At 45.4% G+C, this 27,922-nt stretch overlaps 1 protein-coding gene across 1 annotated transcript in view; it reads left to right on the top strand.

Annotated features, from left to right (window-relative positions):
- TGS1 (trimethylguanosine synthase 1) overlaps positions 1-27,922 on the top strand; it is a 125,906-nt gene that overhangs the window by 3,693 nt on the left and 94,291 nt on the right. The window contains 4 exon segments of the mRNA XM_073583983.1: positions 2,616-2,723; positions 8,066-8,127; positions 11,443-11,594; positions 25,692-27,180. Of these exon segments, the coding sequence (XP_073440084.1) occupies positions 2,616-2,723; positions 8,066-8,127; positions 11,443-11,594; positions 25,692-27,180 (1,811 nt within the window).

Genomic DNA, 27,922 nt, shown 5'->3' with positions numbered 1-27,922 from the left:
ACGCTGGTTTTTGTTCATTCTGCGTCCCAAAAATCGGAATAAAAAGTGATCAAAAAATGTCACGTGCCTGAAAATGGTACCAATAAAAACGTCAACTCGTCCCACAAAAAATAAGACCTTACATGACTCGGTGGGTCAAAATACGGAAAAATTATAGCTCTCAATATGTGGTGATGCAAAAACTATTTTTACAATAAAAAGCGTCTTTTAGCGTATGACAGCTGCCAAACATAAAAACCGCCATAAATAGTAAATCAAACCCCCCGTTATCACCCCCTTAGTTAGGGAAAAATAATAAAATTAAATGAAAATGTATTTATTTCCATTTTCCCATTAGGGTTAGGGCCAGGGCTAGGGTTAGGGTTAGGGCTGAGATTAGGGTTAGGGGTGTGTTGTGGTTAGGGTTGGAGTTAGAATTGGGGGTTTCCACTGTTTGGGCACATCAGGGGTTCTCCAAATGCAACATGGCGTCTGATCTCAATTCCAGCCAATTCTGAGTTGAAAAAGTCAAATGGTGCTCCTTCCCTTCCAAGCTCTGCCATGCGCCCAAACAGTGTTTTACCCCCACATGTAGGGTATCAGCCTACTCAGGACAAACTGCAAAACAACTTTTGGGGTCCAATTTCTCCTGTTACCCTTAGGAAAATAAAAAATTGGGGGCAAAAATATCATTTGTGTGGAAAAAATATTTTTTTTTATTTTCACGCCCGGGCGTTATAAACTTCTGTGAAGCACTTGGGGGTTCAAAGTGCTCACCACACATCTAGATAAGTTCCGTGGGGGGGTCTAGTGTCCAAAATGGGGACACTTGTGGGGAGTTTCAATAGTTTAGGTACATCAGGTGCTCTCCAGACGCACATGACACCCGCAGACCATTCCATCAAAGTCTGCATTCCAAAACGTCACTACTTCCCTTCCGAGCCCCGATGTGTGTCCATACAGTAGTTTTCTCCCACATATGGGGTATCAGCGTACTCAGGACAAATTGTAAAACAACTTTTGGGGTCCAATTTCTCCTGGTACCCTTGGGAAAATAAAAAAAATTGGTGACTAAAAGATCATGTTTGTGGAAAAAATACAAATTTTTTATTTTCACTCCCGGGCGTTATAAACTTCTGTGAAGCACTGGGGAGTTCAAAGTGCTCACCACACATCTAGATAAGTTCCTTGAGGGGTCTAGTTTCCAAAATGGTGTCATTTGTGGGGGGTTTCCACTGTTTTGGTACATCAGGGGTTTTCCAATCGCGACATGGTGTCCGATCTCAATTCCAGCCAAAAACGTCAAATGGCGCTGCTTCCCTTCCGAGCTCTGCCATGCGCCCAAATAGTGGTTTATCCCCACATGTGGGGTATCAGCGTACTCAGGACAAATTGCACAATAACTTTTAGGGTCCTGTTACCCTTGTAAAAATAAGAATTGAGGGTGAAAAGATCATTTTTGTGGAAAAAATATGATTTTTTAATTGTACGGCTGTATGTTATAAACTTCTGTGAAGCCCTTGGGGGTTCAAAGTTCTCACCACACATCTAGATAAGTTTCTTGAGGGGTCTAGTTTCCAAAATGGGGTCACTTGTGGGGGATTTCCACTGTTTAGGTACATCAGGGGCCCTCCAAACATGACATGGCGTCCGATCTGAATTCCAGCCAATTTTGCATTGAAAAAGTCAAACGGCGCTCCTTCCCTTCTGAGCTCTGCCATGCGCCGAAACAGTGGTTTCCCCCCCACATATCAGGTATCAGCGTACTCAGGACAAACTGCACAATAATGTTTGCAGTCCAATTTCTCCTGTTACCCTTGGTAAAATAAAAAAAATTGAACCTGAAGTATTTTTTTTGTGAAAAAAAGTTAGATGTTCATTTTTTTTAAATATTCAAAAAATTCCTGTGACACACCTAAAGGGTTAATAAACTACTTGAATGTGGTTTTGAGTACCTTAAGGGGTGCAGTTTTTACAATGGTGTCACTTTTGGGTATTTTCTATCATATAGACCCCTCAAAGTGGCTTCAAATGTGATGTGGTCCGTAAAAATAAAATGGTGTTGCAAAAATGAGAAATCGCTGGTCAATTTTTAACCCTTATAACTTCCTAAAGAAAAAAAATTTTGGTTCCAAAATTGTGCTGATGTAAAGTAAACATGTGGGAAATGTTACTTATTAAGGTTTTTGTGTGCCGTATCTCTGTGATTTAAGGGCATAAAAATTCAAAGTTGGAAAATTGCGAAAATTTTCAAAATTTTCACCAAATTTCCGTTTTTTTCACAAATAAACGCAATTTATATCAATGAAATTTTACCACTGTCATGAAGTACAATATGTCACGAGAAAACAGTGTCAGAATCACCGGGATCCATGGAAGCGTTTCAGAGTTATGACCTCATAAAGGGACAGTGGTCAGAATTGTAAAAATTGGCCCGGTCATGAACGTGCAAACCACCCTTGGGGGTGAAGGGGTTAAAATCCCACCCCACTCACTTTGCTAGTAATATCATATGCTGTGGATTCTCTGCCTACAAATCTGGATGGATAGTCCACAGTAGCAACATACTGTGGTGACAGATCTGTCTGTAGTTGGCTTCATTACATGTATTTTATTTTTTGCCCTTCTTCTCCCAGGACCATGCTGTCTGTGGAGTGGAGTCAGGTGGCAGAAATGTGTCTTTACCTGGATGATCTTACAGAGGACAGGAGGATAACATGTCTCTGTTCCAGAGCGTTGTTCAAGTAAGTCCTGAACTTTGTCATTGTGTTACATGTGTACAAAGCAGCATTCATAAGACTTCATATCAAGAAGTTATTTCACCCCCAAAATGATCAGACCTATTTTATTTCCTCTGTATTCCCTCACTGCCTTTCAGTGCGCCCAATAAATGTTGGTTGTGGTTACAGGAGTTTATCTGAATCCACTGTGATATGCTCCTAAAAATTTTTAAAATTATGTTTCTCATACATTTTCTCATGTTAAATACAGGAAAAATATCTTTGTACCCTGTAAGGCCCCTTTCATATATCAGTTTTTTGGCGTCAGTCACAAACTATCGGATGCATCGCAGATTGTGAAAAACTGATGCGACGGATCTGGCGAAAAACGTATCCGTAGCATCATTTTTTTTCTTCCGGTTTTCGATGGATCCGTTTTTTTAAAAGCCGGCAATTCAGTGCGCTGTACAGTAAAATCAACACTGACATTAATCGAAAGAATAGATATCTACACATAGAATACATATACACTGCTCAAAAAAATAAAGGGAACACTTAAACAACAGAATATGACTCCAAGTAAATCAAACTTCTGTGAAATTGAACTGTCCACTTAGGAAGCAACACTGGTTGACAATCAATTTCACATGCTGTTGTGCAAATGAAATAGACAGCAGATGGAAATTGTTGGCAATTATCAAGACACCCTCAATAAAGAAGTGGTTCTGCAGGTGGGGATCACAGACCACATCTCAGTACCAATGCTTTCTGGCTGATGTTTTGGTCACTTTTGAATGTTGGTTGTGCTTTCACACTCATGGAAGCATGAGACGGACTCTACAACCCACACAAGTGGCTCAGGTAGTGCAGCTCATCCAGGATGGCACATCAATGCGAGCTGTGGCAAGAAGGTTTGCTGTGTCTGTCAGCGTAGTGTCCAGAGGCTGGAGGCGCTACCAGGAGACAGGCCAGTACACCAGGAGATGTGGAGGGGGGCCGTAGGAGAGCAGCAATCCAGCAGCAGGACCGCCACCTCAGGCTTTGTGCAAGGATGAACAGGAGGAGCACTGCCAGAGCCCTGCAAAATGACCTGCAGCAGGCCACAAATGTGCATGTGTCTGCACAAATGGTTAGAAATTGACTCCATGAGGATCGTCTGAGTGCCCGATGTCCACAGATGGGGGTTGTGCTCACTAGGGTGACCGGATCTCATATGGGGGGGGAAAAATGTCAGAATCTTGTTCGTCTGGACCCCACAAAACGATTCCCCTTTCCAGATATTGAGAGAGCCAAAATTTGAGCTCGATCAAACGACGTTAACCCGTGCCGCTCGTCGCTCAAAGTTTGAAAAAATCCAAATTGAGGTATTTTAAGATTTAGGTATTTTGCATAGTCTGTTAGACTATAAAGAATGTGACAACAACATTGCAGAAATAGCCCTGACCAAATTTTCGAACCATTTGTGGTATTTGAATGCAGAGTTGGTGGGATTATCGTTTTTTGATCCCACCATTACAGACAATGAAAAGTTGTTAATGGCTAATAAATTGCTCAGTAGCACAGATGAACCATCAGAGCACGCTAACATACATGAGTTGATAATTTTACATAGTTATCTAATCTATTCTAGAGCTTTTGTTAAAGTAGTTTTTGAAACGTCAGAATATAATGCTCGGCATTTGCTTACAACTTGCAGGACATATTGCTTTTGTTCTTCATCTTTTGTCAGAAGGTCGTTAAAGTCGGTTACTTCCTACCTCTTTTAATTTTTCTTTCCTAACTTTTGGATTTACAACCCTAGCGTGCTCTGATGGTTCATCTGTGCTACTGAGCAATTTATTAGCCATTAACAACTTTTCATTGTCTGTAATGGTGGGATCAAAAAACGATAATCCCACCAACTCTGCATTCAAATGCCACAAATGGTTCGAAAATTTGGTCAGGGCTATTTCTGCAATGTTGTTGTCACATTCTTTATAGTCTAACAGACTATGCAAAATACCTAAATCTTAAAATACCTCAATTTGGATTTTTTTCAAACTTTGAGCGACGAGCGGCACGGGTTAACGTCGTTTGATCGAGCTCAAATTTTGGCTATCTCAATATCTGGAAAGGGGAATCGTTTTGTGGGGTCCAGACGGACAAAATTCCGACATCGATTTTTTTGCGGTCACCCTAGTGCTCACAGCCCTTCCACCTCGGTCTCTCAATTTAATGGCTAGGCCGTTGAAACCGCAGTACTGAGGGAGGCAGGCTTCTCCTCCCAGGTCATACAGACCATGATTAAGGCGAGGAAACCTTTATCCTCACGCATTTATAGTCAGAACTGGAAGGCCTACTTTCGCTGGTGTGAAGACAGCCACACAGCTCCCATGTCTTTTTCCCTTCCATCCATCCTGGTGTTCTTACAATCAGGGCTAGAGTCCTGTTTGCGCTTAGTATCTTCGAGGGTCAGGTCTCCACATTCTCAATTCTGTTTCAGCATAATTTGGCCTCTCATTCCCAGGCCAAGACCTTCCTTCAGGAAGTTGCTCACCTAGCTCCACCAAATTGTTCCCCTGTGGACCCGTTGGATCTTAACCTAGTTTTAAGCCTTCTTCAGGGTTCTCCCTTCGAATGAAGTATGATGAAAAAGCATGTTTTTTGCCATGTTTTTATTTCTTTTTTTATGGTGTTCTCTGAAGGGGTTAATTAGTTTGACCGTTTTATAGGTCTGATCGTTAAGGCCGCGGGAATACCAAACTTTGTACTTGTTAATAACTACCTGACTGTAAGTTCTTAGACCCATAAGAGAAAATAAGATGCTCCCGGATAACACAATTTAATAAAAAACTAATTATAAAATCCATTTCAGAAAATTGTTGTTAGATGGGTTTCTCCTTTTGACCATACAGTTTTTACACTCCCTCTTGGCATATCGTAGAGCTCATTGGGGCCGATTCAACAAGACTGACGAAGCATAGAATGGTAGAGTTAGAAGGGACCTCCTGGGCCATCTGGTCCAACCCCCTGCTCAAAGCAGGATTCGCTAAATCATCCCAGATAGATGTCTGTCCAGCCTCTGTTTGAAGACTTCTATTGAAGGAGAATTCACCACCTCTCGTGGCAGCCTGTTCCACTCATTGATCACTCTGTCAAAAAGTTTTTTTCTAATATCTAATCTGTGTCTCCACCCATTCCATTTCATCCCATTGCTTCTAGTCTTCCCTTGTGCAAGTGAGAATAAAGATGATCTTTCTACAATGTGACAGCCTTTGAGATATTTGTAGACTGCTATTAAAGGGCACCTATCACCCCCTCCAGCCGTTTTTAAGTAAAAGAGCCACCTTGTGCAGCACTAATGCTGCATTCTGTCAAGGTGGCTCTTTTACTTAGGCTCTGTTCCACCGCCGAAATAATCGTTTATAAAGTTGTTCCCAAATACCTGAAATTTCTCAGGTGGGCTGGACTTTCCTCCTCTGCCAGACGCCTGTCATCCATCTTTCCTTTCAGACCTGGCGCCACCTCCTTAGTTTGCATTTGAAAGTCTGGCGCCTGCGCTCTCCTCTTTTTTTTTTATGGGGCATGCGCAGTTATCGCTGCCCGACGTGCCTGTGCTGCTAGAGCGCGGCCCTGAGATCCCGCCCCGCAATCGTTTGAGTTATTCACACTGCGGGGCTGGGATCCTCGGGCATGCGCAGTGGTTATCAGCGGCGCTCCGCCTCCCGGAAATCACTCTGCCTCCCCGAAATCACTCCGCCTCCCCTTCTTACATTGCATCGTCAGCGCTGTACTCGTCTGCTCCTTTATTATTCACGTGGCATCACATTCTCCTCTCTCAAAGCTCCTAAAGCTGAATGCTGGTGTGTGGGTCTGCCTGTGTTTGTTCTTTCTTACTATGGCAATGCTGTGGGTGATGATTGCATGGCACTGTAGTGCCAGGTGGCAATGTTGGGGGTGATGATTGCACGGCACTATAGTGCCAGGCGGCTATGCTGGGCATGATGATTAGACCGCACTATAGTGCCAGGCAGCAATGCTAGTTGCTGTTAGTTGCTGCCCACTGCTCCAGTTTATATATGTCTTTTTGAATCCTCTCTCTCTTCTCTAGTATTAGCTATCCCTCCTAGCTTTGTGTCATCAGCAAATTTAATGAGATTACCCTCAATTCCTTCATCTAAATCATTGATAAAGATGTTGAACAATACAGGGCCCAGGACAGAGCCCTTTGGTACCCCACTTGAGACATTCTTCCAGCTAGATGTGCAGCCATTTACGACCACTCTTTGGGTCCGATCACTAGCCAGTTATGAATCCACCTAACAGTTGCCTTGTCCATTCCATACTTAGCCATTTTTTCAATAAGGATTGTGTGAGATACTTTGTCAAATGCTTTGCTGAAGTCAAGATATACTATATCTACAGCATTTCCCCGATCCACCCAATCAGTGATTCTGTCATAGAAGGAAATTGAGTTAGTCTGACATGACTTATTAGTTACAAACCCATGCAGACTCTGTTTAATCACTTCATTCTTATCCAGGTACTGACATACATGTTGTTTAATAATTTGTTCAAAGATCTTTCCTGGTATAGAAGTCAGACTCACCGGCCTATAGTTGCATGGGTCCACCTTCTTTCCCTTTTTGAAGATAGGAACAACATTTGCTCTTCTCCAGTCTTCTGAGACTTCTCCTGTTCTCCAAGAATTTTCAAAGATTATGGAGAGGGGTTCAAAAATTTCTTCTGCTATCTCCTTCAGTACTCTGGGGTGTAATTCATCTGGACCTGAAGACTTGAATTCATTTAGGTTAGCTAAGTGTTTCCTCACTATCTTTCTGTTTATAGATATTCTGGATTCTTCTATTCCCTTAATAGGACAGTGAAGAACAGTTGATGTTGCCTTTCCTTTCTGAGAGAAAACAGATCCAAAATAGGAATTTAAAAGTTCGGCCTTTTCAATATCCTGTGCTGTACTATGCCAGTCTCAGTGGAGTAGAAGGCACCAATTTCTTCAATAGGCGCACCCCGTTTAATGAATCTAGCGCCTCTTCTGAGTGGCGTGCGACGTGCCAGTTATGCTATTCCAGTCTGGAACTGGAGTAGCAATGATGGCGTAAAAACTGCCAGCGCTTTTCATCAGACGGCCTTTACCCCGATCTTGTCGGTGACTTCTCAAATCTTTTGGCGTAAAAGTGTTGATGAATCGGCCCCTTTGTTTAGGGGATACTGATTGTTTTAGCTCAGTGACTGAATGGTATGTGTGCTAGCACTTTCTGTAAACCATCTTATACAGGTAATGTAATGGCATGATAAATGGGCTCACATGGTCTCTGTATTCCTCCAGATCTGCTCTTCCTTCACACACTATCACTTTTTTATTCTAGTGATCGTAACCTGTACTATTTAGGATTGAAAGGAGTTGAAGGCGGTAAGAAGACTCTCCAAGGTATTGTTTACCTATCAGCTTTTCTTATTGAAGCTTCCTGTTCATTTCAGATTGTCGCTTTTGTTTCTTTAGTGAGACCAAATCCAGATTTGTGTTCCCGTTGGTCAGAAAATGCTGCTGTAATAATGAAACCCGTTTAGGGAATGTGCAGGGCATGTGCAATATAGGGTTAGATGTGGACTGCCCTTGTTAGGGCGGGAGTTTTGGGGGATAGATGATTGCTAGCCCCATAGGGATTGACAGGGTATTGTCTTCCCAACCTCCTTTCCAGGGACCTCTGTCAATATATGAATCCCTGAAGACTCCCGTCTTGCTTCCAACCTTTTGGTGAGATTGTTCCATTTTTCCTTTTTTCTATGGTCTCATCTTTTTATGCATATAAATAGCCAGTATTTTGGGCTTTCAATACTTGTATTTACTATGTATGTGCAAACTGGGTTATGGTGTATACACGATGAACAAAAATTGCTACACCTCAGTGCTTGTTTTGTTATCTAATTGTACTTAGGTGACAATTGATATCCTTAATAGTGTCGAAGTGTGGTCTGATTTTTGTATTATTAAGTACCCTTACTAAATCGACAATTTTAAATGATTTTTGGTGACACATGTTTTTCAAGTCTTTTATTGAACAGAGTAAAAGTTATGTTTTAAATTTCACCTATTGCTGTATATTGTAATAATGAAAGCCATGATTTCTAGAATTCTGGTCAAGGGTTTACTGTAAGATGACCACAGTAATGCTGTCACTTACCGCAGGGATAGCAACCTGATCGTAGACATTTGTGAGGCATTCAAAAAATCACAGAGAAAAAATCAAAGTTATCCAGGACAATCCGAAGAGAAATAAATGTCCAGGCTCGAGATGCTGTGGGCGGAGTGCAAAGACAAACCAGCTCAAAAGATGCCGCAGCCACACAGCGAGCTGTCCGTGACGTGTGTGAAGCCTGATTATAATGTATTCTGTTTACTATGTATATACAAGTGACGTTCTTATCGTACGTCTGTCTATGACAATGTTTGTCTTGGTGCCTTCACTTTGCTGTTACATTTTTGGTCTGCTTTTCATTGTGCCAATAGCACTGTTCACCTGCACATTTATTTAGTTTGCATTCTATCACCAAGATTTACCACCTAATCTGAGAGCAGGAAAAACCAGAGAACAATGGAGTCCAAACCAATTCATATATATACATTTATTTATACAAAAGACACATAGGTGAGAAGAGGACAAATACATACAAAAATTACAATCGGTCAGATGGTTAGTTTTAGCCTGAAACTGTGAAACAGAACAGACTGGCGATTTGAAATAAAAGGCCAAAGTAGGTGACACAATGGAAGGTAAATGGTGCCACTTTCTTGCAATGAAGAATGGGTAAATAATCATGACAAGGGGCCCTAGTAAAAAACGCCCCCCCGAAGAAGTGGTATCTGCACCGCGAAACGTATGTAGGGGCTCTCCCGACTGGCGGTTTACATGTGTCATGATGGGTATGTCTATTTTCATGTTTATATGCGGTTTTGGTGTAATATATTTTTACTTTTAAATTACTTGGGTTCCCTCCTTATGGTATTCAGCAGTTCCTTTTACACATCTGATATGGCGGTGATTGCTGCATCCACGGCTGGCACTACATAGACTGATGCCAATCGGCTATTGTGACTACACATAGTAACTTAGGTGCTACCTGTGACTGCACTTTCTGACCACCAATTTTACTGTTCATTTTCTGCTTTCTAGGGCAATGTGCAATATAACTAGATAATTATTAGTGATTGATTCATTTTGTCTTTATTGCACAGGTGCCTTTTTTACTAGGGCCCCTTGTCATGATTATTTACCCATTCTTCATTGCATGAAAGTGGCACCATTTACCTTCCATTGTGTCACCTACTTTGGCCTTTTATTTCAAATCGCCAGTCTGTTCTGGTTCACAGTTTCAGGCTAAAACTAACCATCTGACCGATTGGAATTTTTGTATGTATTTGTCCTCTTCTCACCTATGTGTCTTTTGTATAAATAAATTTATATATATGAATTGGTTTGGACTCCATTGTTCTCTTGTTTTTCCATTTATTGGGAGTCGTCTCTATGGATACGTTACGAGGCATTATCCGTGTATTTACAATTATGTATTGAAAATGTATTTTTTGAGTTTCTTTTGTATACTAATCTGAGAGCAGTATAAGGTAGAGACAGAGACTCTGCTTCTAGTGATGCATCACTTACTAGGTTGATAGCTGTAGTTTTGGTAAAATCCCTTTTTACCAGCAAGAGATTAAAATCAATGACCATGTGGATAATCCAGGGGAGCCATGGGAGAAGGTTATGTAGTCAAATAAGACCAAAATAGAACTTTTTGGTACCAACTACACTCACCGTGTCTTTAGGAAGAAGGATGAGTACAACTCCAAGAACGCCATCCCAACCGTAAAGCATGGTGAAGGAAACATCATACTTTGGGAGTGCTTTTCTGAAAAGGGGACAGGATGACTGCAGAATGATGGACGGATCATGTATCGCAAGATTTTGGTCAACAACATCCTTCCCTCAGTAAGAACACTGAAGATGAATCGTGGCTGGGTCTTCCAGCATGACAGCATGAAAGTGACCCGAAACACACAGCCAGGGTAACTAAGGAGTGACTCCTTAAGAAGCATTTCAAGGTCCTGGAGTGGCCTAGCCAGTCTCCAGACCTGAACCCGATAGAAAATCTTGGAGGGAGCTGAAATCAATGTTATCCATCAACAGCACCGAAACCTGAAAAATCTGGAGAAGACCTGTATGGAGGAGGGGGCCAAAATCCCTGCTGCAGTGTGCGCAAATGTGGTCAAGAGCTACAGGAAACATCTGGTCTCTGTCATTGCAAACATGGGTTTCTTTACCAAATTATTACTTGCTGTTATTCTATTGTATCAAATACTTATTTCATGCCATAAAATGCAAATTAGTTATGTAAAAATCTTAGTGTGATTTTTTTTTTTTTTTTTTTTTTAGATTTTATTTTTCGATTTTGCCTCTCACAGTTGAATTCTACCCACAATAAAAATTACAGACCTCTCCATTTTTTGTAGGTGGGAAAATTGCAAAATCGGCAGTGTATCAAAATACTTATTTTCCCCTGCACACTGTACGAGCATGTATATACGCATATCTACTGTATATCTATGTGTATATATACCCACATTAATGTATAGCTAAAGGTTGAACGTGATGGACCGAGGTCTTAATTCAACCTATGTGACTATGTAGTAATCAGCTGGAACTGTTCTGTCTCTGGTACACATAACATTTTGTTTTCTTTTCTGCAGATTGTGAAGATGATGATGATGAAGAGGAGGAAGAAGAGTTGGAGGTGTCCAATGTCTCTGAGAAAGAAGAACTAGACTCAGAGTCAGAGCTGATGCTGCAGATGGGACTCCCGATACAGTTTGGTGGATCATCGTTTGAGAAAAACTTTGTGGTAAGGCTTTGGTTGGTGCTTATGTCAGTTTAGGATGCGTTCAATGTCAGCCGCTAGTAAATCGATTAAATATATAATATACAATGTGGAAAATAAGTATTTGATACACTGCCGAATTTGCACGTTTTCCCACCTACAAAGAATGGAGAGGTCTGTAATTTTTCATAGGTACACTTCAACTGTGAGAGACAGAATCTTAAAAAAATCCAGAAAATTGCATTGTATGATTTTTGCATAATTAATTTGCATTTTATTGCATGAAAAAAGTATTTGATACAATAGGGGGACCTTGTGTGCCTTGCAAGATTTTAATCCATGACGGTGTGGTGTGTTATTGACAGTAATGTTTGAGACTGTGGTCACAGCTCTCTTTAGGTCATTGACCAGGTCCTCCTATGTAGTTCTGGACTGATTCCTGACCTTTCTCAGATTCATCCTTAACTCCAAACCGAGGAAGATTGGTAGTCATCTTATGTTTCATCCGTTTTCTAATAATTGTGCCAACAGTTGTTGCCTTCTTACCAAGCTGCTTGCCTATTGTCCTGTAGGCATCCCAGCCTTGTGCAGGTCTACAATTTTGTCCCTAGTATTCTTAGACAGCTCTTTGGTCTTGGCCATGGTGGAAAGGTTGGAGTGCAATTTTATTTTTAGATACTGGCTCTCAGTTGAAGTGTACCTACACTAAAAATTACAGACCTCTCCTTTCTTTGTAGGTGGGAAAACTTGTAAAATCTGCAGTGAATCAAATACTTATTTTCTTCACTGTGTATATACAGTGGGGGAAATAAGTATTTGATCCCTTGCTGATTTCTCCTTCGTCTCATTGGGGGACACAGAGACTGTGGGTGTGTGCTACTGCCGTCTGGAGGCTGACACTAGGCATACAAAAAAACAAGTTAGCTCCTCCTCCGCCGCATACACCCTCGCCCCGATAGCGGGCGGAAACCAGTTTTTTGCTTAGTGTCTTATGGAGGCACACGCAGTCTGGATCTCTCCAGACTATTTTTTTCTAGTTTACCATGAAGATGTGACAGGGGCGACGGATCCTATAGAAAGGGTCCGATCTCCCCAAACCAACAACGGGCGAGCACGCGTTGAGTATCGCCTCCGCGTATCCTTTCCCGCACCGAGGGACATATCTGGGACTTTTCCCCAGACATCTATTTTTTTCTTTGTTTTTTTGTTTTATGAAGATAAGACAGGGGCAACGCATCCTATTGAAAGGATCCGATTTCCCCAAACCAGCAACGGGCGACCACGTGCGAGTATACCTCCACGTTTCCTCTCCCGCGACGTGGGACATTAGGCCAGACTTAGCCCTGTCCACCCCTAGGTATTGAAACCATGGGCTTGCACAGAGGCACAAAACTAGTCTGTGCGGCCCCCATGACTCCACCAACGCATGACGGCGGTGCTGCATGGCGTCAGACGGTCCCTCTCCTCGCCCCGGCAAGGCGGTCGGAGCTAGGGTGCCTGCACCGTCTTAAACAGAGTACCTCAGGTATGTGCTGGAGCGAGTGGAGGGCCCTGGGCAGCGTTTTCGGAAAGGCACGCTTTCCCCTTCCCCTCCCCCACCCACCCACCCTCCCTCCGCTCTTCTAACCTGCTTCGCCTCCCTCCGGGTATTGGCGCGGTCTGGGAGACTGTGGGGAGCTGCAGCTGGATGGCTGAGGTAGCGGTCTGCCGGCGTGCCAGGTGGGCGGACTGGCTCTAATTTAGCCCGCGGCTTCGGCCTGGGCCGCGGGTGGAAGCGCCGCACTGGGCTCATGTCTTCTCCGGCGCCGCCCCCCGTCGTCAGCCGGGCATGGGGAGGCGGGCGGCCGGGGTAGCGGTGGGGCGGACCGCTTCTAAATTTAGCCCGCGGCTTTGGCCTGGGCCGCGGGCGGAAGCGCCGCCCTGGGAGCACGTAATTTCCGGCGCCGCCCCCCGTCGTCAGCCGGGCATGGGGAGGCGGGCGGCCGGGGTAGCGGTCGGGCGGACCGCTTCTAAATTTAGCCCGCGGCTTCGGCCTGGGCCGTGGGCGGAAGCGCCGCCCTACGCGTGACGTCATTTCCGGCACCGCCCCCCATCTCCAGGGAGGGCGCCGGATTAAATTGAGGCCCCGGCGGCAGGGTAGGCCGCGATCACAGAGGAATCGCAGCCTACCAGGAGTGAGGAGCGAACTGAAGCACGGGGAGAGACGCGCAGGAGCGGGTAAGTGCGACCCCATCCCGGAGCCACACTAGGGCACTACACAGTACCCTCCTCCCCCTCCGCCTACCCCCCCCCCCCCAAACCTTTAAGGCATTTTTTGTGTGTGGGCCGACGCCAGCAGTATGTCTGGGAATGGGAAAACGCACACGTTCCTTTATGCCGCATGCGTTTCCTGTGGGGTGATGTTCCCACGAGCGCAAACTATTAAGTTATGTGAAGCCTGCGACTCCGAACGCGCCCAGGAGCCCTCCCCTGCGACAGAGCCCAGGGGTCGGGATCCCCCAGAATGGGCGTTATCACTCTCTCGGTCCATGGTTTCGCTCACGAAGGCGATTGAGACCCTTCAGGCCCCGGATAGGGGTAGAGATGACGGCTCGCCTGTTTGTGAGGGGTCATCCACCTCACAAGAGCCTCCAGCCTGCAGGGGCCGCACACTCTCTAGGCAGACGCACAGGAAAAGAGCCCGTACGGCGTCTCCTGGCCCCTCCGGTGCCTCGGCATCCGTGAGTGCGGCATCTCGCTCACCGTCACCATTTTCTGGGAGCGAGCAGAGTTCAGGTGATGACTGGGAAGAGTCCTTGGACCTGGATACCCCGGGGTACCGGGAGACGGTTGACAGTCTTATTGATGCAGTCAATCAGGCTCTGGGTATTGACGATGATGTCTCCCTAACCGCAGGTCATAAGGTATCCTTTAAGAAGACCAGGAGACCACATAGAGTATTTAGCACTCATCCTGAGTTCGAGGATATAGTGTAGCTGCATAGGGAATGTCCAGACAAAGTTTTTCAGGACAAAAAATGCTGGAAACGAGATATCCGTTCGCATCGGAACTTTGTAAAAAATGGGCGGAATCTCTGGTAGTGGATCCCCCTGTGTCACGCCTAGCTTCAAGGTCCTTGTTGTCAGTACCTAGCAGTTCTTCCATTAAGGACCCCACGGATCGACTCATAGAAGGTTTAGCTCGCTCGGTGTATGAAGCATCGGGATCAGCGCTCTTTCCTTCTTTTGTGGCAACATGGGTAGCCAAAGCCATGATGTCATGGTCAGATTCTTTAAACAAGGTCCTACAGGATAGAGATTTGCCGACGGAAGTGGCGGAGATAGCAAGTCAGATCGCGATGGCGGGTGACTATTTAATTAATGCATCCTTGGATGCAGCTAATGGCGCTGCTGTAGCGGCAGCAAATGCAATCGCCATTAGGAGAGCCTTGTGGTTAAGGTTATGGCGAGCTGATTCTATTTCTAAGAAGTCTTTGACTTCCCTTCCTTTTCAGGGTAATCGGCTATTTGGGGAGAAATTAGACAAGCTCATTTCAGATGCTACGGGGAGAAAAAGCAGCTTCCTTCCACAGCAAAGGATTAGGCCGCCTTTTCGTCATCCTCAGGCGCGCTTTCGAGCATTTCGCACCCCCGGGTGGATGACAGCGGCCAGTACCTCCAGCCCAGCTCGCTATAACCAAGACAAGGAGCGTCAGGTCACGTATAGAACCAACCCGCTGGGTAGGATGCGGGGCCGCCCGCCCAGATCAAGGGGGGCCAGGTCCCAGAAGCCCTCAGCGAAATGGCTCGAGGCATCCAGTACCCGAGGACAGCAGAGTAGGCGGATGTCTGCGCAGGTTCTGCCGCGCCTGGGTCGCGGTGGCGCGCGACGCATGGGTGGCAGAATTAGTGTGTTCCGGGTACAAAATAGTTTGTCAAAGATCCGCCAAGACGATTTTTTCTTTCCCGGCTTCCCAAAACAGAATCCCGGGCAGAGGCATTGCTAGGGGCCATCGAGGTGTTGCGGCGCAACGGGGTCATTGTCCCTGTACCAGAGTGCGAGAAGACCCAAGGATTTTATTCCAATCTGTTCGCAGTCCCCAAGAAGGACGGAACAGTAAGGCCGGTTCTGGACTTAAAGCTCCTGAACAGGTTCATCAGGGTCAGGCGTTTTCGCATGGAATCTCTCCGGTCGGTCATATCGTCCATGGAGCACAGAGAATATTTGGCCTCGATCGATGTCCAGGATGCCTACCTGCACATCCCTATTTTTCCCCCACATCAAAGGTTCCTTCAGTTTGCAATCGAGGGCCGGCATTTTTAGTTTGTGGTCCTACCTTTCGGGTTGGCCACGGCCCCCAGGATATTCACGAAAGTGATGGCGGTCGTCATGGCCGTTCTACATTCTCGGGGCATAGTGGTTTTGCCGTACTTAGACGACCTCTTAGTAAAGGGGCCGTCCTTTCGGGCATGCGAAGAGAATGTGAGCATCACACTGGATACCCGTGGATGGTTGATCAACGGGAAGAAATCTTCCCTTACCCCAGCTCAGAGGATTTTATTCCTGGGGATGATTTTCGAAACTTCCCGAGGGTTGGTAATTCTCCCTCAGGACAAGGCTCGGGCGCTCCGGCAGGGAGTCCGAAGTCTTCAACAACCAGGCCCTCACACTATCCGGTTCGGGATGAGGGTTCTAGGAAGGATGGTGGCGGCGATGGAAGGAATTCCGTTTGTTCAATTTCATCTCCGTCCCCTGCAGCATGCTCTCTTAGCGGCTTGGGACGGGAGTTCGTTCTCCCTCGATCATCAGTGCAGGTTGCCCTCTCAGGTTCGACGGGCGCTTCAATGGTGGACATACGACTCCTCTCTTCGTCAGGGGAAGCCTTTTCCCCCAGATCATTGGTTGGTGATCACGACCGATGCAAGTCTTTTCGGCTGGGGGGCAATCTTCCGGCATCACACGGCCCAGGGACAATGATCGCCTCAGGAGGCTCGTCTTCCGATCAACCTGTTGGAGATTCGAGCGGTGCGGTTGGCGCTGCAGCGTTTTCAGCACTTGCTAGCAGGACGCCCAGTCCGAGTTCAGTCAGACAACGCCACGGCAGTGGCGTACGTAAATCACCAGGGAGGCACGCGCAGCAGGGCAACCATGCGCAAGATAGAGCATGTGCTCCGTTGGGCCGAGAGGCACCACTCGGTAATCTCAGCAGTTCACATACCAGGTGTGGAAAATTGGGCAGCAGATTTCCTAAGCCGACAGGGCGTCGCGGCCGGGGAATGGTCCCTTCACCCCGAGGTCTTCCAGCAGATTTGCCAACGGTGGGGGACTCTAGACGTGGATCTGATGGCGTCCAGGGAGAACGCCAAGGTGAGCATGTTTGTCGCTCGGTCTCAGGACCCGCGAGCGATCGCGGTGGATGCGTTGGTCCTACCGTGGAGCCAGTTTGGGCTCCCATACCTGTTTCCCCCACTGCCGCTTCTCCCAAGGGTCATCAGAAAGTTCAAGACAGAGGGGGTCCCGGCAATTCTGCTGGCCCCGGACTGGCCCCGTCGAGTATGGTACGCGGATCTAGTGCAGCTTCTCGCAGACGTGCCTTGGCGTCTACCGGAACGGCCAGACTTACTGTCTCAGGGGCCGATCTGCCACCCGAACTTAGGGGCCCTGTGTTTGACGGCATGGCCGTTGAATCTTGGATTCTGACCCAGGCGGGATTTGGGCGTGAAGTGGTTGCGACAATGGTTAGCGCCCGAAAGCCAGCCTCGGCGAAAATTTATCATAACACTTGGAAGGTTTTCTTTCATTGGTGTCGAGTACACTGGGTTGCGCCATTATCCTTTTTGGTCCCCAACATCCTGGCTTTTCTGCAGTCCGGCCTGGACGCAGGGGGGGCGCAAAGTTCCCTTAGGAGGCAGATTTCGGCCTTGTCGGTCCTTTTTCAGCGAAAGATCGTTACCAATATGCAGGTCAGGACGTTCATTCAGGGGGTCTCGCATTTGGTGCCCCCCTATAGAGCACCCATAGACGCCTGGGACCTTAACCTGGTCCTGGTTGTCCTACAGGAATCCCCGTTTGAACCATTACAGGAAATTTCATTGTCATATCTCTCTAGGAAGGTGGTATTCTTGGTAGCCATAACTTCCATTAGGCGGGTCTCGGAGTTAGGAGCATTATCTTGCAGAGCTCCTTTTCTGACTTTTTTTAAGGATAAAGTAGCCCTTAGACCACCGCCGCCTTTTCTGCCGAAGGTCGTGTCCTCTTTCCATATTAATGAGGACATTGTTCTGCCTTCGTTTTGTCCAGCGCCAGTACACAGAGTGGAAAGGGCGCTCCACTCTTTAGATCTGGTAAGAGCTCTCAGGAGGTACGTGTCAAGGACAGCACCTTTTTGCCAGACGGACTCATTGTTTGTGATTCCGGAAGGGCGCAGGAAGGGTCTCGCAGCCTCACGATCAACCATAGCCAGATGGATTCGCCTAACTATTCAGGAGGCTTACCGTATTAGAGGCGCACCGATTCCAACAGGGATAGGGGCGCACTCTACTCGGGCAGTGGGCGCCTCTTGGGCACTTCGGCACCAGGCTTCGGCAGAGCAGGTATGCAAAGCAGCAACCTGGTCCAGCCTGCACACTTTTTGTAAGCATTACAATGTGCATACTCAGGCCTCGTCGGATGCGAGCCTGGGTAGGAAAATTCTCCAAGCAGCAGTGGCACACCTTTAGACAGGAGGGCATGCGGCTTGGATCGGTGAGTTGTCCTCCCACCCAGGGACTGCTTTAGGACGTCCCACAGTCTCTGTGTCCCCCAATGAGACGAAGGAGAAACATGGATTTTTGTGAGTACTCACCGTAAAATCCTTTTCTCTGAGACGCTCATTGGGGGACACAGCACCCACCCTGATAGCCAGTTGGCTCTTGTTTATTTAATTAGTATAATTCCTTATTTAATGTAGGGTGGTCCTTTTTCAGACATATGATATTCTGCGTTAAGGCTAATTTTTGGATGTTCTACTACTGCTTTTGCACTAAACTGGTTTCCGCCCGCTATCGGGGCGAGGGTGTATGCGGAGGAGGAGCTAACTTGTTTTTTTGTATGCCTAGTGTCAGCCTCCAGACGGCAGTAGCACACACCCACAGTCTCTGTGTCCCCCAATGAGCGTCTCTGAGAAAAGGATTTTACGGTGAGTACTCACAAAAATCCATGTTTTGTAAGTTTGCCCACTGACAAAGATATGAACAGTCTATAACTTTAAGGGTAGGTTAATTTTAACATTGAAAGAATATCAAAAATAAAATCCAGAAAATCACATTGTATAAATTATATAAATTGATTTGCATTTTGCAGTGAGAAATAAGTATTTGATCCCTCTGGCAAACAAGACTTAATACTTGGTGTTAAAACCCTTGTTGGCAAGCACAGCAGTCAGACGGTTTTTGTAGTTGATGATGAGGTTTGTGCACATGTCAGGAGGAATTTTGGTCTACTCCTCTTTGCAGATCATCTCTAAATCATTAAGATTTTGAGGCTGTCGCTTGGCAAATCGGAGCTTCAACTCCCTCCATAAGTTTTCTATGGGTTTAAGGTCTGGAAACTGGCTAGGCCACTCCATGACCTTAATGTGCTTCTTTTTGAGCCACTCCTTTGTTGCCTTGGCTGTATGTTTTGGGTCATTGTCTTGCTGGAAGACCCTGCCATGAACCATTTAATTGTCCTGGCGGAGAGAAGGAGGTTGTCACTCAGGATTTTACGGTACATGGCTCCATCCATTCTCCCATTGATGCGGTGAAGTAGTCCTATGCCCTTAGCAGAGAAACACCACCATAATGTTTTCACCTCCATGCTTGACAGTGGGGATGGTGTTCTTTGGGTAATAAGTAGCATAAGCATAAGTAGCATAAGTAATAAGTAGCATTTCCCTTCCTCCAGACACAGCGAGTTGAGTTAATGCCAAAGAGCTCAATTTTTTGTCTCATCTGACCACAGCACCTTCTCCCAATTACTCACAGAATCATCCAAGTGTTGATTGGCAGTCTTCAGACGGCCCTGCACATGTGCCTTCTTGAGCAGGGGGACCTTGCGGGCACTGCAGGATTTTAAACCTTTACGGCGTAATGTGTTAACAATGGTTTTCCTGGTCACTGTGGTCCCAGCTGCCTTGAGATCATTAACAAGTTTCCCCCCGTATAGTTTTCGGCTGATCTCTCACCTTCCTTATGATCAAGAATACCCCACGAGGTGAGATTTTGCATGATCGATGTCGATTGACAGTCATTTTATATTTCTTCCATTTTCTTACTATTGCACCAACAGTTGTCTCCTTCTCACGCAGCACCTTATGTATGGTTTGATAGCCCATTCCAGCTTTGTGCAGGTCTATGATCTTGTCCCTGACATCCTTATAAACCTCTTTGGTCTTGCCCATGTTGTAGAGGTTTTAGTCTGACTGATTGAGTCTGTGGACAGGAGTCTTTTATAAAGGTGACTATGTAAGACAGCTGTCTTTAATGCAGGTTACAACTTGATTAGGAGTATCTAACTGGTCTGTAGGAACCAGAACTCTTAATGATTGGTAGGGGATCAAATACTTATTTCTCACTTAAAATGCAAATAAATTTATATCATTTATACAATGTGATTTTCTGTATTTTATTTTTGATATTCTATCTATCAAAGTTAAAATTAACCTACCTCAAAATTAAAGACTGTTCATGTCTTTGTCAGTGGGCAAACTTACAAAATCAGCAAGGCATCAAATAATTACCGTATATACTCGTGTATAAAACCGACCCCCCCCCCCCCCCCCCCTTATTTTGCCTAAAAAAACTGGGAAAACTTATTGACTCGCGTATAAGCCTAGGGTTAAATGGTGGTACAAGAAGATGCTCCATAGATAAACCCCCCCCCCATATGCTGCTGCACAAGGGTTAATGCTGGCCCAAGAAAATGCTCCATAAATACCCCCCATATGCTGCTGCACAAGGGTTAATGCTGCCCCATAAGATGCTCCATAAATACCCCCATAATATGCTGCTGCACAAGGGTTAATGCTGCCCCATAAATACCCCCCATATGCTGCTGCACAAGGGTTAAGGCTGCCCCATAAATACCCCTCATATGCTGCTGCACAAGGGTTAATGCTGCCCCATAAATACCCCTCATGCTACTGCACAAGGGTTAATGCTGCCCCATAAATACCCCTCATATGCTGCTGAACAAGGGTTAATGCTGCCTCATAAGATGCTCCATATGTACCCCTTATTTGCTGCTGCCGCTGCTGCTATAAAAAAAAATGACATACTCACCTCTCCGTCGCTGGGGGCCAAGTACCGGTGTCCTGAACCCTGGCAACGGCGATTTTCACCTCCGGGTCACAGCAGGAGGACCCGGAGACACAGCGTTGCACGGCTTGGAACGGGGACAGGTGAATATTACTCTGCCCCCATCATACTCGCCTCTCCTGGTGCACGGTCTTCTCTGCAGTGGTAGCCCCTGCTTCTCCTCTGCCGTCTGCTTCCTGCATTCAGATGGTCACGTGGTACCGCTCATTAAACTCATAAATATGCTCATATTCATGAGTTTAATGAGCGGTACCATGTGACCGCTGAATGCAGGAAGCAGACGGCAGAGGAAGAAGCAGGGGCTGCAGAGAAGTGGCAGGAGAGGTGAGTATGATCTCTGACACCCCCGCTCCCCCTCCCCCGCCCACCCCCCGGTATATGACTCGCGTATAACCCGAGAGGGGAACTTTCGGCCCCAAAAAATGGGCTGAAAATCTCGGCTTATACACGAGTATATACAGTATTTCCTTCCCTGTACATATTCAGTGGCATTGTGAACAGTTAAGCAAGTTGAAGATGTAATGATCTCTAAAAGGGCTAAAGTTAAAAATGACACATTTCCTTTGTGTTCTAGCAAAAAAAAATATTGTAATTTTTTTACATTTTAAAAATTACTAAAGGCAAAATGGGCTGATGCAAAGGTTTGGGCACCTTTGCAGATTTGTGTGCTCAGATAACTATGACCAAGGTTACAGACCTTAATTAGCCTGTTAGGGTTATGGCTGTTCATGGTCATTAGGAAATGCCAGGTAATGCAAATTTCCCAGCTTTATAAAAACCCAGCCTCCTCTAACCTTATGCCGAAAACTGCAGCCATGGGTTCTTCTAAGCAGCTTCTCAGCACTCTGAAAAACAAAATGGTGGAGGCCTACAAAGCAGGAGAAGATAGAAGAACATAGAAAAGTGTTTTCAAGTTGCTCTTTCCTCATTTCAAAATGTAATTAAGAAATGTCAGTTAACGGGAACAGTGAAGGTCAAGATAAGGTCTAGAAGACCAATCAAAACCTCAGTGATGGCTGCTATTAGAATTTCTAGAGAGGCAAATCAGAAACCCTGCTTGACTGCAAAAGACCTTCAGAATGATTTAGCAGACTTTGGAGTTGTGGTACATTGTTCTGCTGTTCAGAGACACCTGCACAGATATGGCCTTCATGGAAGAGTCATCAGAAGAATACCTCTCCTGCATCCTCACCATAAAATTCAGCTTGAGAAGTATGCAAAAGAACATCTAAACAAGCGTGATGCATTTTGGAAACAAGTCCTTTGGACCTATGTATGAATTTAAAATAGAACTCTTGGCTACAATGATCAAACGTGTCACACCCCCAGATGTTTCGTGGACCCACTTTTCCAAAGGGCCAGGCTTGCCAATGAAGGGGCATAGCTAAATGGCTACCAGTTGTCACTGGAGCTCCAGATGGTGGAGTCAGGCTTGGCTGCTGGTAGACGCCAGGTACCACTCATAGGCTGTCCCTGGTACTGCAGCTGCTGACCCCAGGGTTCAGGTTCGCTGACACTGATAAGGACTAGTATACAAAAAAGTTGGACTCTATCATGCTAAAGCATGTCAATGTGAAATATCTGAAATATGAATAGCTAAAAAAACATTTTTTTTCCTGGCTCTCCCGCTTGTAGCTCAGTTGCTGACACAGCGCCAAGTGCGGGGAGGACTGGGGATCAGCGGAGCCCATGGTCAAACAGAATGTCATGCCCACAGGTGGCGCACATGGTTCATGGACCCACTGTGCCACAGGGCCAGGCTTGCCTAGGAAGAGACATAGCTAAGCGGCCACCAGGTGTTCACTGTGGCTCCTGATGATGGAGTCAGACTTGCCTGCATGTAGCCACCTGGTACTAGTCAGTCCCCGGTACTGCAGTTGCTGAAGGTTTGCTGACACTGATGAATAGGGCTTATTTCAGTCTTCTAGGTTCTAGCTCGTCCACAGAATGGTAACTTAAACGGATTCAGGATGCTTTCAAATTGGACAGATTCTGAGACTAGTTTTGGCACCAGCTGCACACAGACTAGTGGATGGAGTTCTAGCATTGGCCACACTAGGACCAGGGATGTCGAGTTCAGGACTGGGCACACCAGGACCACGGACCTCGAGTTCAGGACACTAGCCACACTGGAACCATGGGTTTGGGTTCAAGACATTGGCCACACCAGGATCTGGAATCTCACTGGTAGAATACAACACTACCTAATGGCTAAACGTTCTGCTTGGCTGCTCCCTAAGGGGGAGGGAGTCTTCTATACAAGATGCCTCCCAACTATTGGCTGGGAGCCATCTTGCAGGTAAACAATTAGACTGAAGGCATTTTACTATATACACGCTGCCCCTTAACCCCCGGAACTTTTGTAGGTTTTCGTTTTCCACTCCCCTCCTTCCAAGAGCCATAACTTTTTTTTATTTTTTTACCAATATGGCCATGTGAAGGCTTATTTTTTGCGTGACGAGTTGTACTTTTGAAAGACACCATTTGTTTTACCATTTCATGTATTAGATAGCGGGGTAAAAAATTCCAAGTGCGGTGAAATTGCAAAAAATGTGCAATCCCACACTTGTTTTTTTGTTTGGCTTTTTTACTAGGTTCACTAAATGCTAAAACTGACCTGCCATTATAATTCTTCAGGTCATTACGAGTTCATAGACACCATCATGTCTACGTTATTTTTTTATCTAAGTGGTGAAAAAAAATTCAAAACTTTGCTTAAAAAAAATATTGCGCCATTTTCCAATACTTGTAGTATCTCCATTTTTTTGTGATCTCGAGTTGTTTGAGGGATTATTTTTAGCACGCCTGGCTGACGTTTTTAATTATACCATTTTGGTGCAGATACGATCTTTTGATCGCCCGTTATTGCATTTTAATGCAATATCGCAACGACCAAAAAACGTAATTCTGGTGTTTTGACTTTTTTTCTCATTACACCATTCACCAATCAGGTTAATCCTTTTTTTTATTGATTGGGCGATTCTGAACGTGGCAATACCGAATATGTGTATGTTTGATTCTATTTTTATTGTTTTATTTTGAAAGGGGGGTGATTTGAACTTTTTTATTTATTTTTTTTACTTTTTTATATTTTTAAACACTTTTTTTTTTACTTTTGGCATGCTTCAATAGTCTCCATAGGAGACTAGAAGCTGGCACAACTCGATCGGCTCTGCTACATAGAGGCGATGGGTGGCGCTCACCGCAATCCAGCACTGACAACCATAGAAGTCTTCTCCGGTTGTCATGCCGACACATCGGTGACGCGAGTCACCGGTGTGCGTATTTCCGGAGTGATTGCCGGAGCGCTAAAAACCGCTGTCAGCATTTGACACCCGCAGGTATTGTGGGCTCATGTCAGCTGTGGGCACCGCCGGAGCCCACATCAAAGGGAGGGAGTCCGACATCGGCGAACTATTACGCCCGATGTTGGTAAGGGGCTAAGAGCAGGGACTCTGTACAGGAAATATGCAGAAAGCGTGCCAGGGGATTACGCTGCCCAGTCAGGGCAGTGAGTATGCCGGTGTCACTGCATGGAGGGGGAAGGGAAACCATGCAGGGACGCCAGCAATAGCGTTGCAAAAGGTATGTTTGGAGAAAAAAGTGCACAGAATTTCAGGAAAAGATCATCTCTCCAACCATTAAGCATGGGGGGGGGGGTGGATCAATCATGCTTTGGGGTTGTGTTGCAGCCAATTGCATGGGGAACATTTCACTGGTAGAGGGAAGAATGGATTCAGTGAAATTTCAGCAAAATTTTTATTCAAACATAACACAATCTTTAAAAAAGCTGAAGTTGAAAAGATGATTGATTGGTTCTACAAGCGGATAATGATCCTAAACACAAGTCAAAATCCACAGTAGACTACCTCAGACTGAATGTTTTACAATGGCCCTCACAGTCCCCTGATCTGAACATCACTGAAAATCTGTGGCTAGACCTCAAAAAAGCAGTGCGTGTAAGACAACCCAGGAATCTCCAAGAACTGGAAGAATTTTCCAAGGAAGATTAGATGAAAATCCCTCAAACAAGAATTGAAAGACTCTTGGCTGGGTATAAAAACCGTTTACAAGCTGTGATACTTTCAAAATGGAGGGGTGCTACTAGATACAAACCATACAGGGTGCCCAAACTTTTGCATCAGCCTATGTATTTTTTCTTTGGCTAAAATACAAGGATATGTGTCATTAACTTCAGGCCTTTTGTAGATCATTTCATCTTCAACTTGCTTAACTGTTCACAATTACAGCAATTTTGACCAGGGGTGCCCAGACTTTTATATACCACTGTGTGTGTGTGTATGTATATATATATCAAAGTACAGACCAAGTTTGGACACACCTTCTCATTCAAATAGTTTTCTTTATTTTCATGACTATGAAAATTGTAGATTCACTCTGAAGGCATCAAAACTATGAATTAACACATGTGGAATTATATAATTAACAAAAAAGTGTGAAACTACTGAAAATACTGTATGTGTTATGTTCTAGGTTCTTCAAAGTAGCCACCTTTGCTTTGATTAGTGCTTTGCACACTCTTGGCATTCTCTTTAGCACACTCTTGGCATTCTCTTTAGTGACCAAAGTAGTAAAAAGCTTACTCCCCGCCCTGTGTCTCTGTGAGACGCCGCCCTGCTAACCACGGGTCCATCTGGATGTCTAGTTATCATATGTTCTGGCATCTCCTAAACCCGTTCTTGGCTGCCATGTTTGTTCTGTACTACAGATCTTTCCATTATATTGATACAAGTCATATTTGGATTGTGATTATTTTCACTTTATTATTGATTTCCTTTGTTTTCAGTCTCTGGAAACTCGTGTAAAGCAGCATAAAATCCACAAGAAAAAGAAGAAAAAGACAAAATGTTGCTATGACATAAAACAAAGCATAAAGGAATGTATAGACGTCATTGATGAGGTGTGTGAAGATGAGGATAGCTCTCTCAGCATTGAACAGCCCGATGAAGGATGTCCTTGTGAAGAGAAGCCCGATGAAGGATGTCCTTGTGAGGAGAAGCCCAGTGAAGGATGTCCTTGTGAGGAGAAGCCCAGTGAAGGATGTCCTTGTGAGGAGAAGCCCAGTGAAGGATGTCCTTGTGAGGAGAAGCCCAGTGAAGGATGTCCTTGTGAGGAGAAGCCCAGTGAAGGATGTCCTTGTGAGGAGAAGCCCAGTGAAGGATGTCCTTGTGAGGAGAAGCCCAGTGAAGGATGTCCTTGTGAGGAGAAGCCCAGTGAAGGATGTCCTTGTGAGGAGAAGCCCAGTGAAGGATGTCCTTGTGAGGAGAAGCCCAGTGAAGGATGTCCTTGTGAGGAGAAGCCCGATGAAGGATGTCCTTGTGAGGAGAAGCCCGATGAAGGATGTCCTTGTGAGGAGAAGCCCGATGAAGGATGTCCTTGTGAGGAGAAGCCCGATGAAGGATGTCCTTGTGAGGAGAAGCCCGATGAAGGATGTCCTTGTGAGGAGAAGCCCGATGAAGGATGTCCTTGTGAGGAGAAGCCCGATGAAGGATGTCCTTGTGAGGAGAAGCCCGATGAAGGATGTCCTTGTGAGGAGAAGCCCAGTGAAGGATGTCCTTGTGAGGAGAAGCCCAATGAAGGATGTCCTTGTGAGGAGAAGCCCAGTGAAGGATGTCCTTGTGAGGAGAAGCCCAATGAAGGATGTCCTGTTGAGGAGGAGCAAAATGAAGTATGTCCTGGTGAGAAGGCCGCTGACCTGAAAGTGACCTTCGCAGAACCTTGCTCACAGGAGAGCTGGGAACGGTACTGGGACCAGTATGGGCAGGGTCTGCTGTGCCAGGGCTGGATCACAAAGCACAAAGAGATGGCAATATCAGGGGAAGATTGCAGCAATGAGCCATGGAATTGCTCCACAACCAAGGAGGAATGGGCAGAGCACTATAATGAATCATACTGGCGGTATTATGAGCAGTTTCAGTACTGGACACAACAGGGCTGGACATTTGATGAGCTCCAGGACTGTGACGGTAAAGACACAGTGGAGGCACAAGCTGCTGCTAATCTTCAGCTCACAGGCCATACTCCGCACATACCCTCGACTTCTGGTATTGATTCTTTCAGTGACTGCGTAAATGGACTGAAGAACATAAATCTTGATATAAAGGAAATGGAGGGAGACAGTAAACCTTTAAGTGTTATTTACGACAGTCATCAGATGCAGAACCCAGAGAGCCTTGAAGCTCAATGCCCTTGTGATCCGGATCACAGTGAACCCGCAGATGTTGGCTCAGCGGATAGGCATGCATCATCTGGACACTCTGATACCAGCCGGCCAGGTCTGTAAAATTAGCACCTATCGATTGTACTAATGGCTAATTTATTGCCGATATAAAGCAGGAAATGGCCCTAGCTGAGTTTTCATTAAAGCCATTTATAATTGGGTGGAAAGTGTCCTGGGATTAAAAGCTGGGCATTTATTATTCCTTCTTTCGCACATTCTGGCGATTTGTTTGAGCGCACACTTTCATGGGTTAGGATTTTGAAACGTTTAGTTAATTATGATGGGAATTTTACTGCTAATTAGAAATATGTAGTCTAAGACCGGAAAAGCCAAACTTTCCTCTATTGTATGGCTTCCACTATATGTGGAGCTATAATGAGATAATCACCAGAGAAGGGCATGTTATATAGGGTGCTACAGCTATATATATTTTTTTTGTTTGTTTGTTTGTTTTTTTTTCACCTTTTCAAAAATCCCAGTTATTGCCGTTACCGATTGCACTTGCAACATCCCTAGCTTTTGTGGCTATTCTGTACATGGCTGTGCTTCTGTCTTCCCGCTCTCCCATACAGTCTGTGTTATCTGTCATGGATTGCATGGTGGGAAGGGATGTGACAGGAGGACTAAACATTGACATTTTTTGGCTCCCCCCCTCATGAGGTCTACCAATAGATCTCCATTACTATTTAGCCACTACTGGTCTAATATTCAGTATTTATATGGATGACCCTATAAAGTGCCTGGCTTGTCTGCGAGCTTATGTAATTAAAGGGAACCTGATATTGGATTCATGCTGC

The sequence above is a fragment of the Dendrobates tinctorius genome, unplaced genomic scaffold (genome assembly GCF_039654945.1).
Source record: "Dendrobates tinctorius isolate UK_male_01 unplaced genomic scaffold, ASM3965494v1 ptg000082l, whole genome shotgun sequence".
In the NCBI taxonomy this organism is placed as follows: Eukaryota; Metazoa; Chordata; class Amphibia; order Anura; family Dendrobatidae; genus Dendrobates; species Dendrobates tinctorius.
Note: the sequence above shows the minus strand (reverse complement) of the source record. Positions and strands in the feature narration are given on the sequence as shown.